Source organism: Heterocephalus glaber, unplaced genomic scaffold, assembly GCF_053883595.1.
Source record: "Heterocephalus glaber isolate CG9 unplaced genomic scaffold, H.glaber_assembly_v1.0 deba00001689, whole genome shotgun sequence".
Lineage (NCBI taxonomy): Eukaryota > Metazoa > Chordata > Mammalia > Rodentia > Bathyergidae > Heterocephalus > Heterocephalus glaber.
The window spans coordinates 5,691,176-5,707,612 of NW_028258414.1; the positions used below are offsets into that span (position 1 = coordinate 5,691,176).

The 16,437-nt window shown below is 45.0% G+C and overlaps 1 protein-coding gene across 14 annotated transcripts in view; it reads left to right on the forward strand.

Moving 5' to 3' along the window:
* Tln2 (talin 2) overlaps positions 1-16,437 on the forward strand; it is a 404,430-nt gene that overhangs the window by 315,699 nt on the left and 72,294 nt on the right. For all 14 annotated transcript variants that reach the window (XM_013076183.3, XM_021237120.2, XM_087199034.1 and 11 more), the window contains 7 exons: positions 2,334-2,427; positions 4,263-4,352; positions 5,952-6,074; positions 7,346-7,489; positions 9,208-9,369; positions 14,968-15,108; positions 15,523-15,704. In XM_013076183.3, the coding sequence (XP_012931637.2) occupies positions 2,334-2,427; positions 4,263-4,352; positions 5,952-6,074; positions 7,346-7,489; positions 9,208-9,369; positions 14,968-15,108; positions 15,523-15,704 (936 nt within the window). The remainder of the gene's footprint in view (positions 1-2,333; positions 2,428-4,262; positions 4,353-5,951; positions 6,075-7,345; positions 7,490-9,207; positions 9,370-14,967; positions 15,109-15,522; positions 15,705-16,437) is intronic.

Genomic DNA, 16,437 nt, shown 5'->3' on the forward strand with positions numbered 1-16,437 from the left:
ATCATTTAGTTTATTATTTGGCTGTGTGATCTAGATTCTAAAATGAGTTATAGGGATCTAAATGATGCTGTTTTGTCATGACTCTGTTACCCAAGTGACTCATTTAGACACAAGATGCTTGGCTGACATTTTTATAGATAATCAAATCTACAAAAAAGTTGAAAGAATAGGAAAGCTGGCAGCTTTCCCACAACTATGTATTCTCTGGATCCACCAATTATAAACACTTAAGTTTTTAAATGGGAAGATCCTTACATGGAAACTAGGGTTAAAAAAATAAACAGGAAACACATTTGTGGAGAAAAATGGGAAGTTTCTATGATATGTGGAAATCCATTCCAGACGATCATGTCGTCGCAGTGGAGGGCGTTCACCACCTATTGTTGTGGTGACTTTACCAATCTGTCCAATCTGATGTGAGGCTTGAGGGCTGCCACACCGGCCACAGGGCTGGACTGCATGAGGACTCATCCAGTGTGTACGTCAGAGACTGTGCCTCTGAGGTTGTTGGAGCAGGGAATGTTTTGCTCTCTCAGTTGTTCCTGAAAGGACACAGGGCTTCCTGTGACATCCTAATGAAACACTTTCCCCCAGATAAACAAACCACCAGAGTCAAACTTACAAAAACTATTTTGAGATTCTTTCTTGAATTCAAGAATGTTTTTCTTCTTCCCATCCCCCTAGCTATATTTAAAATTGAAAGCAGTATCTCATCAAATAATTAAGCTGATTGCCTTTGTACATCAGCAGCATCATTTTCCATCTAATTTAATATTCTGTGGGAAGCTGCAAAGTCAATTTAATAAAATGAGGAATCTGCTGTATTAGACAATGTTAGTGATTAACCACAGTATATGCACTATTTTTATTTTGTTTTTTTTAAATTGGCCTTTAGCTGTAGTAGTTTGGAGATGTGAATAGAATTCAGAGCCTTCCATAAGTGTGGGCCAATTGTGGTCCTGCAAGGGGTTGTGGGTCTGGCTTTGGAGTCGGATGAGCAGACATGGGGTTAAGTCTTGTTTCTGCACCTTATTTGTAGCCCCCTTTAGGAAGTTATCTCTCTCAGGTTTTCATTTATAAAACACAAGGGTGTTCATTTTTTAACTGACATATAATATTTGTACATATTTGTTGGGTGCGGTAGATAATTTACACATGAATGCAATGTATAGTGATCAAATTAGGGTAATTAGCATGTCTGTGTCCTCAAACACTTATAATTTCTTTTTTTTAAGACTGAGTCTCACACTACAGTAATCAAGACAGTGTGATATTGGTGAAGGGTTACACAGGTCAGTGGAATAGAATAAAATCCAGAAGTAGGCTCACACAAATGTGGCCAATTCATTGTCAATAATAAAGTTGAAAAAGCAGTTCAAGGCAGAAAGAATAGTCTTTTCAGCAAGTGGTGCTGGAATAATTGGACTTCCATGTGAAAAAAGACAACTCAGCCCATATCACGTATCTTACAAAAAAATTTTAAATGGACGTTACGTTCTATATTATCCAGGTACGAAATCCTTATGGTGTAGGAAAAAATCTGGGCTGCTTCTTAAGTCCTAGAAACACTTGTAAAATCATACAGCAGGCTCTAATTTATCCCTGTTAGTGTTAACAAAGAAAAAATAGCTATTTTAAGAATTAATTTGGGAAAGCTGCTCGGAATTGGTCATTCATACAGAATTTACTAGAATATAGAGATTTCAAAGTCATAGGCATGTTTTGCCTTCTGTCTGCTGTTTCAAAAATGTACAGAATAAGCGGGACATTGTGGTGCAAACCTGTAATCCCAGCTACTTGGAGGGCTGAGGATTGTAAGTTCAAAGATGGTGTAGGCAACTTATTGAGACTCTGATCTTAAAATAAAAATAAAAAAACAACTGAAGATGTAGCTCAGTGCTCCCTGAGTCAGTCCATAATACTGCCCCTCCCAGTACAAAATACGCAAAAGCTCTCCAAAACAGCCTTGCTTAGGCAATCTTAATCAGCCCTGTAGGCTTTTAAGAGAATCTTCCAGGCAGTGTTGATATGATCACTTTGCTGTTTGTAACGTCATTGTAAATGCTTTCTTAGGAATATATCAAAAGCTGGTCCTGATTGGACTAACAGTACCCTTAAGGATAAATCAAGTGAATGATCAGAAGCAAGGCAGATTCTCATTGTATCTTTCCTGAGTATAAATTTTGAGTTGTGTAGGGCCTGTGAGAGTGGTCTCATGGACGTTCCAACCTAAATGGTGAGTTAATTGTATCTTTGGTGAACCTGCTAAACACCGTAGAGAAATTACTGAAATCTGTAAAATAAACAAACGCCTTTTGCTGTACCTGTTGCAGAGCAGTGACAGAGAGCATCAACCAGCTGATCACCCTGTGTACCCAGCAAGCCCCGGGGCAGAAGGAGTGTGACAATGCCCTGCGGGAACTCGAGGTGGGTCCCTGCAGAAGCTGCTGAGGATGGGAAAGTGTGTGCATGCGTGTGTGGTTCTTCTTTCCCTACATGCCTAGTTTTCTAGCCTCTGTCTTTGTGTCTGTCTTCTCTGGGAGAATGTTGGAGTCAAAGTTCCAATCCAGGTAGAAAGGACTAAAGGAAATTAGATCTGGTGGGGATTATCATCACTGCTTCCTTTTTGCTATCAGGCTACCATTTATTTTGTGAAAGGATGCTTTATTTCAAATAGGAAAAAGCCTGTGGTATTGGGTGTAGGCTACAGATGAGCAGGCATTGCCTCTTTGGAGAGATGATTCTGGGACAGAATCAGATGATTCTGAATAGGCGTCCCTTTCAGTAAAAACAATTTCCTCATTTGTTCCATTCTACAACATGTAGGGACCAGAGGAGACCAGAAGTAACACCAGAGTCAAGGAGGCTGTGGGGTCCTAGTGGCCTCAACCATAATTGTGTGTGCTTTTCAGTGTATACTCGGTCATGGCTTTATAATTGAGAACTCCACAAATGCCTGTAGAGTGTGTATGTATAAGCATAAAATCATTGTGCTCACCTGCACGTAAAGCAAGCCTCACCAGTGGAGGTCCTGTTGAAACTGCCCAGTGTTTATCTCAGTAGCCATGAATTGCTTGTACCCAGTGTTCCTTTTGCTCTCTGGATTATTGGCATAGGTCAGGCATTGTGAGAATGCCCGGGGCAGCTTCTGAAGTGTTTGATTGAGGCCGGCTGACAATGGTGGCAGGCCATTGTGCACAGCTGGAAGTGAGAAAGGATTTATTATCACAGGACTGAAGGGAATGTGTCTCACATGGGCCAAGTCACTGCCATATTCTGCTCTGTTCCCTTTTGCTGTTGATTAAATGAATGCTGTTGGTGTAGATGCTCTCTGTGCTATAATGTTGTCCTTCGTTGCCAAAATTAGGGATATTTCAAGATTTCTGGTACTAAAACAATTTTGATCATCCTAGCCAAGGAGTGAGAAGAGATCTTCATTGAAATGAACTCCTTCTTTCCCCTGCCCTCTTTTCCCTGGTATCTTTAACTGAAGGGCTCAGCCGTTGTCATTATTGTCCTCATCCTTTGTAACCCAGACGGCGCTGTCATTCTTCTGGCTGTTCTGGGTCCTCATGCACAGTCTCTGGTTGAGGAAGACTTAACAGATACACCTCCAGGCTCTCCTCCCCTCAAAGGATACCTCACAAATGGCGAGCCTAGGTCATCACGACAAGAAAGCTAGTGATGATTTTCAGTGCTTAGAAGACAGAAGCTGACTATATCCATTACCTTGATGGGGACTCAAACAAGCATGGACATCTTCCTCCTGTCCTGTGAAAATCAAAACAAAATGAGCCATCCCAGTGGGAGGCCTTGGGGGGAATTACCATCTTTCATGCCATCTCATTAGAAGGTCCCAGAATTGAAATACTGGAGGTTCTTAGGAAAAAATGAATGAATGAGTCCTTGGAATCTAAACTTCAAGTTATCCAGCAGAGTTAATTGACCATGAATATATTGCCTTGCATTAACTTTGGAATTTCTTTAAAATGAAACTCATTCTTCTATAGATACTGTGGTTCTCTAGAACTGAAACAAGAGGTTCTCATCTTTGGCAAAGCTAACTTGAGATACCCCCTGCCCCAATCAGTCCTGTGTTTGTAGCAGGGAATCTGATCTAAGTTCTTCCTAGAAGCTCAGTACATGAGCAGTTCTTTCTAGAGTCCTATATGGATAGGGGAAGCTGGTGGTTGGCACTTTATGATGAGTCTCTCTTGCTACGTTCCTGTAGTTCACATTTTAAATTGTGTTTTCCTGTGCAGACCGTCAAGGGGATGTTGGATAATCCTAATGAGCCTGTTAGTGACCTCTCTTACTTTGACTGCATCGAGAGTGTGATGGAAAACTCCAAGGTAAGCCTGTTCTGTGCAATAATCCAGAAATTCACACTGCTTTTCAGTGTGGGGAAAGATTGACATGTGTTTTATATGCATCTGCCAGTGGCTGCTACGTGGTAAAGCTTTGTATTGGATCCCTTTTCTCAGGGGCTTCTCAAACCTTATGATATCTCAGAATCCTTTGGAGAGTTTACTAAGTGCCATTTTCTGGGCTCCACTCCCAGATTTCTGATTGGTAATTCTGAAATATGGCTGACATTACGTATTTCTAAGAAGCTCCAGGTTCCACCCTGTGCTCTCGGAAGCATACAGTCTTATTCCTTATTGTTCAATTAGATGAGGGTGCTAATTTGGGGAAAAGTCTATGCAGATGCCTTGGTGGAACAATAATGAGGAAAAAACTCTGTTGAGGTACACTGGTCTATGGTAATTACGTCCGTGACTTTTGAGAAAACCTCAAAATCAAAAATTGACCATGACATGCAAGTGAAGTAAATGAGTGTTGAGTTATTGCTGTCTAGCTTTGCACCTGGATGCTTATTTATATCACTTTCACATTAGTATTGGGGAAACACAGATATTGGTGATGTCAGAAAAGCTTGGTTTGGATTGGGCTAAGAGTACAAGTTCCTCAGTCTAGCCTCTTTGGTAGAAGAATGGATTGCCCTGGGGAGGGGGAGCATATGTTTTACAAACCCAGATCCAAAGAAATGGTTTCTTCTTAAAGAAGAATACAGGGTTAGGAGCAAGGTAGAAAGTCAGTATAGAAAAATGGTCTCTAACTTCTTTGTTTTGCAACTCTTTACAATAACTACATTATATTGTATATGTAAGCAATTTTAGGAAATTATTTCATTTACCTCTCCAAGATGGCCTATTGACAGATGAAGAGTTCTGCATCGGTTTTAGACTCTGCAATACCATAGTCTTTTCAAAGGGTGAAAACCTTTTTGTTCTATCACCTGTGATCTTGGAAAGTGTGACCTGCCCTCCGAGCATAGACATTAGAGCACCAGATTTGGGGTCAGTTCCCTGGCTCTGCCCATGTGTCCTTCTGTGTTACCTTTTGCAGTGTATTTGAATGCTCTGCATTAGATTCTGAGTACTAAAATCCTTTTCAGCTGTTATTTTGAAGTCTGGAGAAAATATACACCAGTGAATTTCAACATAAGGCAAAAATACTTAAAATATTTAGGAAACGTCTTTAACAAAGATCTATTTAAATGAATGATTCCAGGAAAAGTACATCCATTTTCACAATAGGACTTCAACTATATAGCTCAATGGATGCGATTGTTATGTTCTGGGAACTAATGGTCTTCAGATTGCACCATTTCCCCATGGGAGGCCTTACACAGAGTGCACTTTATTGTTAGTGTGCATTAACTGTATCTCTTTGGCATATAGATAACTTTTTAGATGAAAGATTCATACTTTCCTTATTTCTCTTTCTGGACCAGAAATGGTATAACTCTTTGGGGAATCTCTTCTTAATGCGAGGAGAAGGGGAAAATGGCAAATAGTATTAATGAAGTGGCCTTGGGCTTAAAGTCACAAGCATAGCCTCCTGTAACAGTGCTCAATGGAGAACATTGCTGGTTGTTTGCTTTGCAGGTCCTAGGCGAGTCAATGGCAGGGATTTCACAGAATGCCAAGACCGGGGATCTCCCTGCCTTTGGGGAATGTGTGGGAATTGCATCCAAGGCTCTCTGTGGACTGACAGAGGCCGCAGCCCAGGTAAGAGACTGGTTCCAGGGCAGATCTTCCCAGCTTGTGTCCTGTGCCTTATGGGTAAGGAGTGACCAGACCCCTGTGAGAGGAATGAGGAAGCTCCAGCTCCTTCTTTACGCACCACAGGAACCATGGGAGAGGAAGTGGCTCTGAGTTAGGTGACATTTAGGCAGAGCAAGAGCCACTCATCCCCAGGGGGCACGGCAGTGGGTCAGGCATGTGGGGTCATAGGCCAACTTTTTTTTAAGGTCATTGTTATAGATGAGTTGTTTCCATGGGGAAAACACAAGCACTGGATAATTAAAATTTCTGAGACTTGAGAATTGCAAAAATGATAAGTCATGTTCTTTTTAGGATCACAGAAAGAAAAAATTAGACACCATCACGCAGACATGATAGGGCGTGGTCCTTGCTCTACTATGGCCTGTGCCCTTCTAGTAACTACTGCAGTCCTGCAGCAGTAGCTTCAAAGATGTCAGCATGTGCCTTAAGTGGCTTATCACTGACAGTTATCTTGAACTTGGAAGATTTTCCAAAGGCAAAGAGAAACATCTCTAGTTGGGGTGATGAAATTTTCTACCCTTATTCCTCCCCATTCTCAGGGGAAATAAATTAGAGTCACCATTCCTGCTTTTTAGTTCATTTTCTCCCTTATTGGGCTACCACATCCAGAGAGAAAAGACTTTCTCTTGGAGCCTCTTGTCCTCTTGAGAACCAGTTGCTGTCTTTTTTGTTACGTTTCCTGAGCCATCTTATTCTTACTAAATTATCAAGTTAAGGTTCTTCCTCCTTTGGGAAATCCTGACCTCAATAATAAGGACGTGTTCAGCTACCCAAGAAACCCTTGGATAGAACAGGCAACAGGCTTGGCTGACTGAACAACTCCACACCATCCGTCTGCACCCACTTTTTCCTGCCTCCCTCATCTACCAGTCAGAGTCAGCCTTGTGCAGAAGCCATCGTGATCATAGATGGCTGCCAGGAGAAATCAAGGCTGCATCCATCTTGTCCATGGCACACAGATGACTTTCTTGAAGGCTCTCTCTTAAGAACAATGAGGCTTTGTTTGCTCTTGCTTACAGCAGACTCCTGCTGGCAAGTCAGGCTGGCACAGGCATGTCCATAACTACACCCTCCTTGGCAGAAGCGATGAGATTACCCTGACCAGTGTGCACCGGGCAGAACCTAAGCGTGCCAGTTGGGAGTATGGTCAGACTGCCATCTCCCACCAGCTCATCCGGGAGCAGACAGCCTGAGCTCTGGTTTTCTCTTTCTAGGCGGCGTACCTGGTTGGCATCTCTGATCCAAACAGCCAGGCAGGCCACCAGGGCCTGGTGGACCCCATCCAGTTTGCCAGGGCTAACCAGGCAATCCAGATGGCATGCCAGAACCTGGTGGACCCCGGCAGCAGTCCGTCTCAGGTAACCTGGGGTAATGTAGGGTATGTGAGCCCTCGGGCTCCTCTAGCTGGGTTGTGGGAGATTGCAGAATTAGTAAAGAATCCTGTCATTTCAGAGCTTGCAAAGCCAGTTAAATGTGGCGCTGTAGACAGTGGTCATGAAAGGTATTGCAGAATGTGGGAAAAGCAGAAAGTTGCATATGCTTAGAGAAGGATGCCAGCAGGCAGGAGGAATAAAGGAATCTCAGGGACTTTTGTAAGGGATTCTGACAACTATGCTCCATCCAGAGGACATTCCTTGTGGGTTTGTTCTGTGCCGTACTCTAAGGAATCAACGTGAGTTCTGGTCTTCTACCCTTTAGCTCTTAGTTTCTTGGGCAAAGTTTAGAAAATGCTGCTTTTGGGATAGGATGGCAAAGCAGAGCATGCACAAAGGAAGGTGTGATGAGTCCTCTGAAAGAGCTGTCTCTTCAGAGACAAAGGCCCTGAGCCAGGCCTGAGTCAGGGTCAGAATCCCTGCACACAGAGGAGCCAGAGAGATGTGGGAGGAAGAGATGGTATGTTCCGTGACACTTCTGCTACCCGAGGGCCATGGGTTCCTAGCCAGGTGTGATGGTGCAAGCCTGTGATGCCAGCACCCTGGCAGGCTGCAGCAGGAGGATTGAAAGTTTGAGCCCAGCCTGGGCAACTTAGCATCTTAGCAAGACTTTGTATCAGAATAAAAAGTGGCTGGAGATACAGCTTAGTGCAAAAGCTCTGTGTTCAATTCCCAGCACCATAAAAAACAAACTAAAAAAAGCAATGTGGGGCCAGGGATGTAGCTCAGCGACACTGCGCCTGCCTGGTAAGCATGAAGTTTTGAGTTCAATCCCTGGTACCCCCCAAAAAGCAATATGTAATAAAAGAAAGAGTGACTGATATGGAGTAGCGTGTACCCCACGCACCCCGAGATCAGTGTTCCTGAGGCTGATGAAGGACCCATGTGAAAAGGCGACACAGGGAACACCTGAATCAAGCAGGGCTTCGAGCTGGAGTGTCAGGGTACCTGTCCCGTTACGGCTAGAGGGTGTGACCAGCCCCAGCAAAGGTTGAGGGGAGGGCGCTTGTGCCTATAGCAGCTGAGGACGCAGAGGGAGCAGGTGCACCTTGGTGTTGATTTCACTCAAGAAACCTGGGGTTTCCAATGTGGTGGCCCTTAGTGATCCATGGGTACTAGTCGCTTGAAACCCATCTAGTCCAAATTGTGATTGGCTATAACTATAAAATGTATCCTGGATTTCGAAGGCCTGGTATAAACAAAACAGTATAAAATTCATTCACAGTATTTGTACACTGATTATATGATGAAATGAAATATTTTGCATATATTGAGTTAAATAAAATATCTGATTTAAATTAATTTCTCGTGTTTCTCTACTTATTTTATTGTGACTGCTAGAAAATGTGTTAAATTATGTGTGTCTAGGCCTTGGCCTAGAGCTTGGACCCCGGACCTCCTGCCTAGGCCTTGCAAAGACTTGCTGACTGCATCCCCTTTGAGACTGTGAGGGCCCCAGCCCACCGCCAGCCGCATCGCCACCTCCTTCCCTTTTCCGCTTTCATTCTGTCTTTGTGTGCCTTGCCCTCTCCCTCCCTGGAGACACTGGGGGTGCCCGGGTTCTGGGCACAGGAGTTGAAGAGGAGTCTAGGCCCCTCTGCCCTGAGACACGGGGTGCCCCAACCTGGCTCCATGCTTTGTAGGTCCTGTCAGCGGCCACAATCGTGGCCAAGCACACCTCGGCCCTGTGCAACGCCTGCCGCATAGCCTCATCGAAGACGGCCAACCCCGTGGCCAAGAGGCATTTCGTCCAGTCGGCCAAGGAGGTCGCCAACAGCACCGCCAACCTGGTGAAGACTATCAAGGTAGGTGGCTGCCTGGAGTCTTGCTGGTCCCCATGACACCTGTTGCTGAGCAGAGAGGGGGAATCTCTCACTAACAGGTGCACTGATGAGGGAAAGCCCACACCCTGGGTCTCTGCGCCCACACCCTGGGCCTAGGGGCAGAAGTCGGGCTGGAGGGCTTGGTTGTGGGACCTCTGCTGGCCCTCTCTGTGGGCAGTGAACTTAAACTCTGGGGTTACTGGGGCACTTTTGAACGGGCTGAGAGGGCTGTGCCCTCGTTACTGGGTGTAAATGGACAAAGAGAGGATATGGAGGAAAAAGGAAATTATGGAAAAATCATGTTTTTAAAAAGTTTCTCCTGATACCTATTCTGATTTTTATAGTTTCAATCTTTTAAATGGAACATTAAGTTCTTTCAGTTAATACGTTCTGTTTTCCTACTGACCTCATCTTTGTATTAAAGTCCCTGGGCACATGGGGGAATGGATGGTGGCCAGGCTGCAGTCTAATGGGTGGGCGAGAAAGCCATACAGCCTGCCCTAGGCTGGGACCAAGCAGGCCCCAGGCAGCTGACCTAGAAGGAAAACAGCAGACCACAGGCACAAAGCCCAGCCCCTGTCCTGCCCCCACCCTGGCTTGGCCTTCAAAGCAATATTGTCATGGGAGGACAGCAGTTCTGTGCAAACCTGGTCAGGTAAAGGGAAAAACTGGAACGCTTTTTATCTCAGGGTCCCCATCTGTACTTGGATCAGGGACCTGCTTAGCTGCTGAGAAGTCCTGGAGGAATGGTCTCTTCCCAGAGACCTCCAGAGGACAGGACACTATGCACCTCATTTTCCTCCCGCTACAAGAAAGCCTGTATAATCCCACAGATAGTCGGTCAGGAGGAAGAGCCCAGGAGAAGCCAAGGTGAGAGCACCCAGCCCAGTGGCAGCTAGAAGCTGGCTGTAAAAGCACAGGGCAGTTTCCCAGGCAGAGGTTTCTTAGCTCTTTCAACAGTCATTTTAAAAATAAACAACCAAAATCTCTGCAATAATATGTTAAAGTAAACCAATAAATTAAACCCATTCCCCTGTTACCCCAGGATCCTGACAGTTGCTGACCTCCATTGACACTATAGTTCAAAGTACTAGTAATTAAAGCTTACCCTTTTAAATGTTTATTTTGCACCTTGTGTATGTTAACCATCCAGGCCACGTAATCCCCCTACACTGATCCTTATTTTATAGATGAGGAAACTGAGACACAAAGAGGTTGAGTAGTTTTATCAAGGTGACCCAGCCAGCAAGGATGGGTGAGAATTCAAACCCAGGCCCCAGGCCTCTTGTCTTCAGCCCCAGTGTACTGCTCAGCCGTTTGGGATGGAGAGATGAATCAATCCTTCTCGTCTGGGAAGAAAGACCTTGTTTTGTTTATAGTGCTTGTGTATAAGTTTAGGGGAAATGGGGACGGAAAGGGTAATATAGTTGAAAGTGGTGACATCATCATTGGTTGCTGCAAAATTAATCTAAGTTGGTCATTTTCTGAGCATTAAAAAACAAATTACAGGGCCGGGGATTTAGCTCAGTGGTTTCGCCACCTGCTACGCAAGTGCAAGGACCCGAGTTCGATCCCTGGTACCAAAAAAAAAAACACAACAAATTACACTTAGACTAAAGGGTTGGGGAGGGGAAGAAGCTCCTTATTCTAGAAGAAATCCTGGAGCCTTTCTTTTGTGCCTCTGCCTTCACTCTGCATCCTGATCTGTCTCTATGTGAGGCATCCCTGTAAAGTCTCATCTTCTAATGTTCTTCTCACACTGCTGAGCCCTCTGTGCAGTTCCCTGCCACAAATGAGGCCCTGCAATGGCCAGAAGGACAGGCCTGTGCAGAGACATCAGAGGAGCAGTGCCCGGTGACTGTCGCATGCCCTTGAACACCCAGGAACCAGCAACAGTGCAGGAGGAGCTGAAATGAGCCTGTTGTCCCTTGATTTGTCAGAAATGAGCTTGGTTTTCAATCCCCCACCCCAGCCCGTGGCTGGGTTTGCTGGGAGCATTGAGCTTTATTTTCAGTTTACTAATAGGGAAATGGCGAAGGACATTTCATAGTAGCCCTCTGTAGTGTACCCAGATAGGTTTCCTATTGGAAGGCATGGTTAAGTATCCTGTCAAACCAAAAAGCAAATGAATATTTAATTCCTTAAATACTTCAGACAGCTGCATTCACAGCTGCATTTTTCTCAGTGCTCTGCTTCGCAGGGTTGTTTTTCTGTTTTCTCTGTAGGGGTGTGCCCAAGCATAAACCCCAGCTACCACACCCTTCTAGTTAAGAAGGAGGGAGGAGACCTGGCCAGAGAAGCACCAGGAACAGAAAAATATGTAGAGTGTGCACATCCAGTGATCTCAAATCTCTACCAATGGCTTCATTTCAAATCCCAATGCACAGCTCACGAAGAGGACATTTCTGCATGTGTCCTGTCTGCCAGATATGGCTCTAAATGCCAGGCAAGTTAGGAGACCCACCCTGGACAGGGGCTGCCATATGTGCTGGTCACTGCGCACACGCTTGCTTCTCTCTCCCATCTGCTCATTACCTAGCCTTAAATCAGATGTGTGGAATGGAATGTTATTTTAAATATGCCATCACTCAGGTTTGGGTGCCAAGTAGAAATTATGTAACACCAGCTTTTGTTTTTCTGAGAAGTTGAAGTTTGGCCTTGCCCCTTACCAGGGAGGTAAAGCTCAGAGTTCTGCAACTGAGCATTTCCAGTGTGTACCACAGACACCCGATGCAGCTCTATGTAATCAAATTTGACTTGGCTGTGAGTATGTTTTCTTGGTCATCCTTGTGTTTGGATTGGTAATGTAGGTTTTTTCAGAAGAAAAGGGAAACATTCAAGGGCTTCATACTCCTCCTCCTTGTTGGCTTTTGTCTAAGGTCAGTAGGAGAAAAGGGAGCCAGGAAGCGTGGCTTATGGTTGGAGGAATGCTGGTAAGTAACAGGGTGACCTTAGCAAATCATGTCTCTGTGGTATTTTCTTATTTGGAAAAATCAGATTTTGTTTGGGAAAATCAGGGGTTTGGTACTAAATGGTCTGTAAGTTCCAGGAGGCCCCTCAAAACTTGTGGATCTTTGATTCTTATTCCTGCACAAAGGAAATTTCTCCAAGATCCCTGGGAGACTGTGGTGTGAACACTTGGAGCAGCCCGCCCAGCAGTAGGGAATGCCCCTGTCTGATGCTCCTCAACATGTGACAAAGTGAATTCACTCTTTCATCCCAATGGCTGACGCAGTAGATGTTCTGTGACCACAAGGAAACTCTCTTGTTTGCTTAGTGTGTGACTGCCGGGCAGATCAGAGTCCTCAGTTTACTTGGGTGGCTTAGCTGTGCCCAGGGGAAACAGAATATCAGTCTGTACAAACCATCCTTTTGATGCCAAATGCCTCCTTTGGAGGGAACCAGCTTTTTCTTTTTGAAAACAGGAAAGAGTGCTTGATGTAGTTTGGTATTCTGGCCCATGTTCTTCAAGGCCCTGGCCTGTAAATAGCAATGGGCTACATGACACATGATTTTTAAGACCTATGCTAAACAAACCCTTTCATTGTGTCGGTGTAGTTCATAAAACCATTAGAGAAGTGGGATTCATCTTGGGATTTACTGCGGGCAGCCATGATTTCAGTTGGAGTTAAGTTCAGTTGATGGTCCATGGCTTGATCAAATACTTGGCTTCCCAGTAAACTGAAAGATCTTTGGGAGCCAAGAAGGGGTGAGAGTGTGGAGGTGTGTGGAGTGAGAAGTAAGCAGGGTGGGCAACACCAGTGGAAGGCTCAGCATCTCCTGTCGAACTAGACACTATGCACCATAGCCCAGGGTCATGATTGGTGTAGGTGGGTTCTGAGCCCCTTGGATTCCAAAGTCCACTCTGGCTATCTGCCTGTTTCACTGTTTGCCTGTGTGAGGGCCACTTTTGTCAGGCTCCTATCAGGTAGCGCCTACCTGCCTCCCACAGATGTTCCCAAATTGCTCTGAGGCCCAGGAGGACCCAACCTCAAGGAATCAGTGATGTCAATGGTACAGTGAGATTCCCATGCTGAGCTGCTTCTCCTCTGTTGCCTGGGCCAGCACGTAAATCAGCGTTTACTAGTTCCAGAGCTGGCAGCTGGAGAGGAGCGAAAAGGAGCAGGCATGTAGGGAATCCATTGGGCCTAGGAGAATCCCCAAGTCCGACGTTAGGGGAAGGTTAGTGCCAGTCTGGTGGGGGAAGGGCACCAGCCAAGATAACCCAGGCACCATATTAGCCAAGACTAAATTAGCCAGACTCCTGGGAATTCCTCTGAAAATGTTAGTATTACAGGGATGGGTAATTACTGTCCCAAGCTGCCAAGGCTTGATTGGAATGTAGCTGTTACGCAGAAATAGCCTTCAGACCAACACTGCCTGCCTCCTCTTGTCTTAGTGAGAAACAGAATCCTCTATCATGGACCCAGTTTGTTGTACAATGCCAGTGCCTCTGCATTTTTCTTCACTAATTGTCTAAATTGGTTTTTATATACTGCTCATAAGGATGAAATTAAAAGTTTAATTAGTCGTTTAATAAGGAAATTTGCCTTCTCCAAACATGACTGCCTTCCCAAAAGCAGCTCTCTGATAGGAGGCAGGGACATGCGCCCAGGTCACAGGCTGTTGGTTCTGATTGTCTTGTTCTTGAGGGTGGAGTCCTGTGTTGGGAAACCTTGAATCCAAGTGTTAACCCTTTGTGAGGCAGCTCAGCATGGGTCACAGACCACATTCCTGGATGCTCTTCCATCCCATTATGAATCAGCAATATGCTATTGTGTTACCTGCTACCAATCAAAAAAAAAAAGTGAAGCAAAAGATAAGATACAGAAGAAATCACACCTCCTGTGTAGAGCTCTCTGCGTTTTCCAAGCTGAAGCTGCTAAGTAATGATAGTCAGATGGAGAAGCAGGACATTATCAACATCAAGAAGCCCTCCCTCCCTGTCCCCTTCAGTCCCACCCACTCCACAGGGTGACCTAACCTCTAATACCTTCTAACCTCTAATACCACCTATATTTGTACTTTGCACAAACAGAGTCTTTCAGTGGATACCCTTTATTGTATGGCCCAGTTAACTATGTATAGGGTTGTGAAATTTGTCCACGTGATTGGGGCACAGTCCCATTTGCACCTTCCCATTGGATCCCACCATGTTCATTGCCAGGTTGTGGTGACATCAAGCAGGGACACCCAGTCAAGACTGAGAGGCGGTACGTGTGCCAACTTTATCACTGAGAACGTAATCAGAGTGGAAATGGAGGAGCAGAGTCCAAGGACTATACTCTCAAAAACAGGGTCTGACAGCCCAGCCCAAGGGAGGCAAGGCAAGAGCAGGTCTATCTCTGCCTCATGGGCGTGGGAGTTGATTGACCAGGAAGCCAGATGTCCTGTGCACTGCACAGCCGGGCTTTTGCTAACTGGGCCTCTCTGTCCAGTTCTTATTTGTTGTTTGTGAACCTACCGAACATTTCCGCTAGCATTCTTACTGAACCGTCTTTCTTCCCCAGGAAAGACTTGCTCTAGTTTGGGGATGATTTTTACTTCTCAGTCAGATGGAATCTCGTTTTTTTCCATCAGGCCCTGGATGGGGATTTCTCTGAAGACAACCGCAATAAGTGTCGCCTTGCCACTGCACCCTTGATCGAAGCTGTGGAGAACCTGACAGCATTTGCATCAAACCCAGAGTTTGTCAGCATTCCCGCCCAGATCAGCTCTGAGGTAGGGGGCTCTTTGCAACAAAGTTAACGCAAGGGTCTTCAGCTAATTTTGTGTAGCGTTGAATGCACATGACCAGTTAAAATTCCAAAAGGCCTCTGTCATTATGTAGTGTACAGTTACTGTGGATGATACCACTCAGAGTTATGAAACCAATGAATCGTCTCTTTAGAGGAAATAGCTTCATATGTTGAGAACAATCTGCGCTCAGGTTTGGGCCTGATTATTTCATGGGAAATGACATACTCAGAACTTCTATTTAAGGAGCAGACTTGAACCCAAGTTCCCACCATCTCTAACCCCTTTCACTCCATAAGGTGAAGGTGGTGACTTGACAAAGAATAAGACTTTGAGGGCCCACACTAGCCATTCATCGCTGTGTGCCCTGACCTTGACCCCTCTGCTATTTGGTCTCAGGGCTCCCAGGCTCAGGAACCAATCCTGGTCTCTGCGAAGATTATGCTGGAGAGCTCATCATACCTCATCCGCACTGCACGCTCTTTGGCCATCAACCCCAAAGACCCACCGACCTGGTCTGTGCTGGCTGGACATTCCCACACTGTGTCTGACTCCATTAAGAGTCTCATCACATCTATCAGGTCAGTTTCCCATCCAGAAAGGGCTCTGGCGCAGCATCTGAACGGAGCAGGAGGGGGTGGTACACCCACCAAGCTTTTTACTTAACACTAATGTTGATCATTATCATCATCTTTTTCTTTACCTCTTTGGAACCAGTGATAGCACTGGTCCCAGTAATAGCAACTTATGCTCTTACTAAACACTTGATGTTATTCTGAGTGTTTCACCTGTAGCCCCCTATTTGATCGTCATAACATTGTAAGGTAGATATCCATATCTCCATTTTACTGATGAAAAATGCAGGCGGGAGAATTTAGGTGGCATCCTCTAGTGAGTCTCTTTTATTCTAACTGTTGTACCACACTGTGTATACCTAGGAGCTCAGACATAGGGCACAACTATTTATGTTGGAAAATGTGAGGTTTTCTTTAGTTTGATAATGAAACAAAAAGAATACACCCCCCAGTAGCTCTGGGCATCTCTGATCTCCTTGGTGAGGGTAGGAGCCTGGAAAAATATCCCCTGAATAGATGCAGCCTTTCTGAAGTTGGCCAGAGTCAATATGCCACAGCATGGAATGCAATTATTTCCTTAGTTAGGTTTTGTTTCCCAGGTTTTTTTGAAGCTCAAAACCATAGTTAACTTTTTCTCAATGCCTTGCAAAGAAAAACCCACCAGATATTTTAAGTCCTTCTGTAGCCCATCAGTTTGGACTAGTATACAATAGAAAGTCAGTATTTGTGCTATAAATAG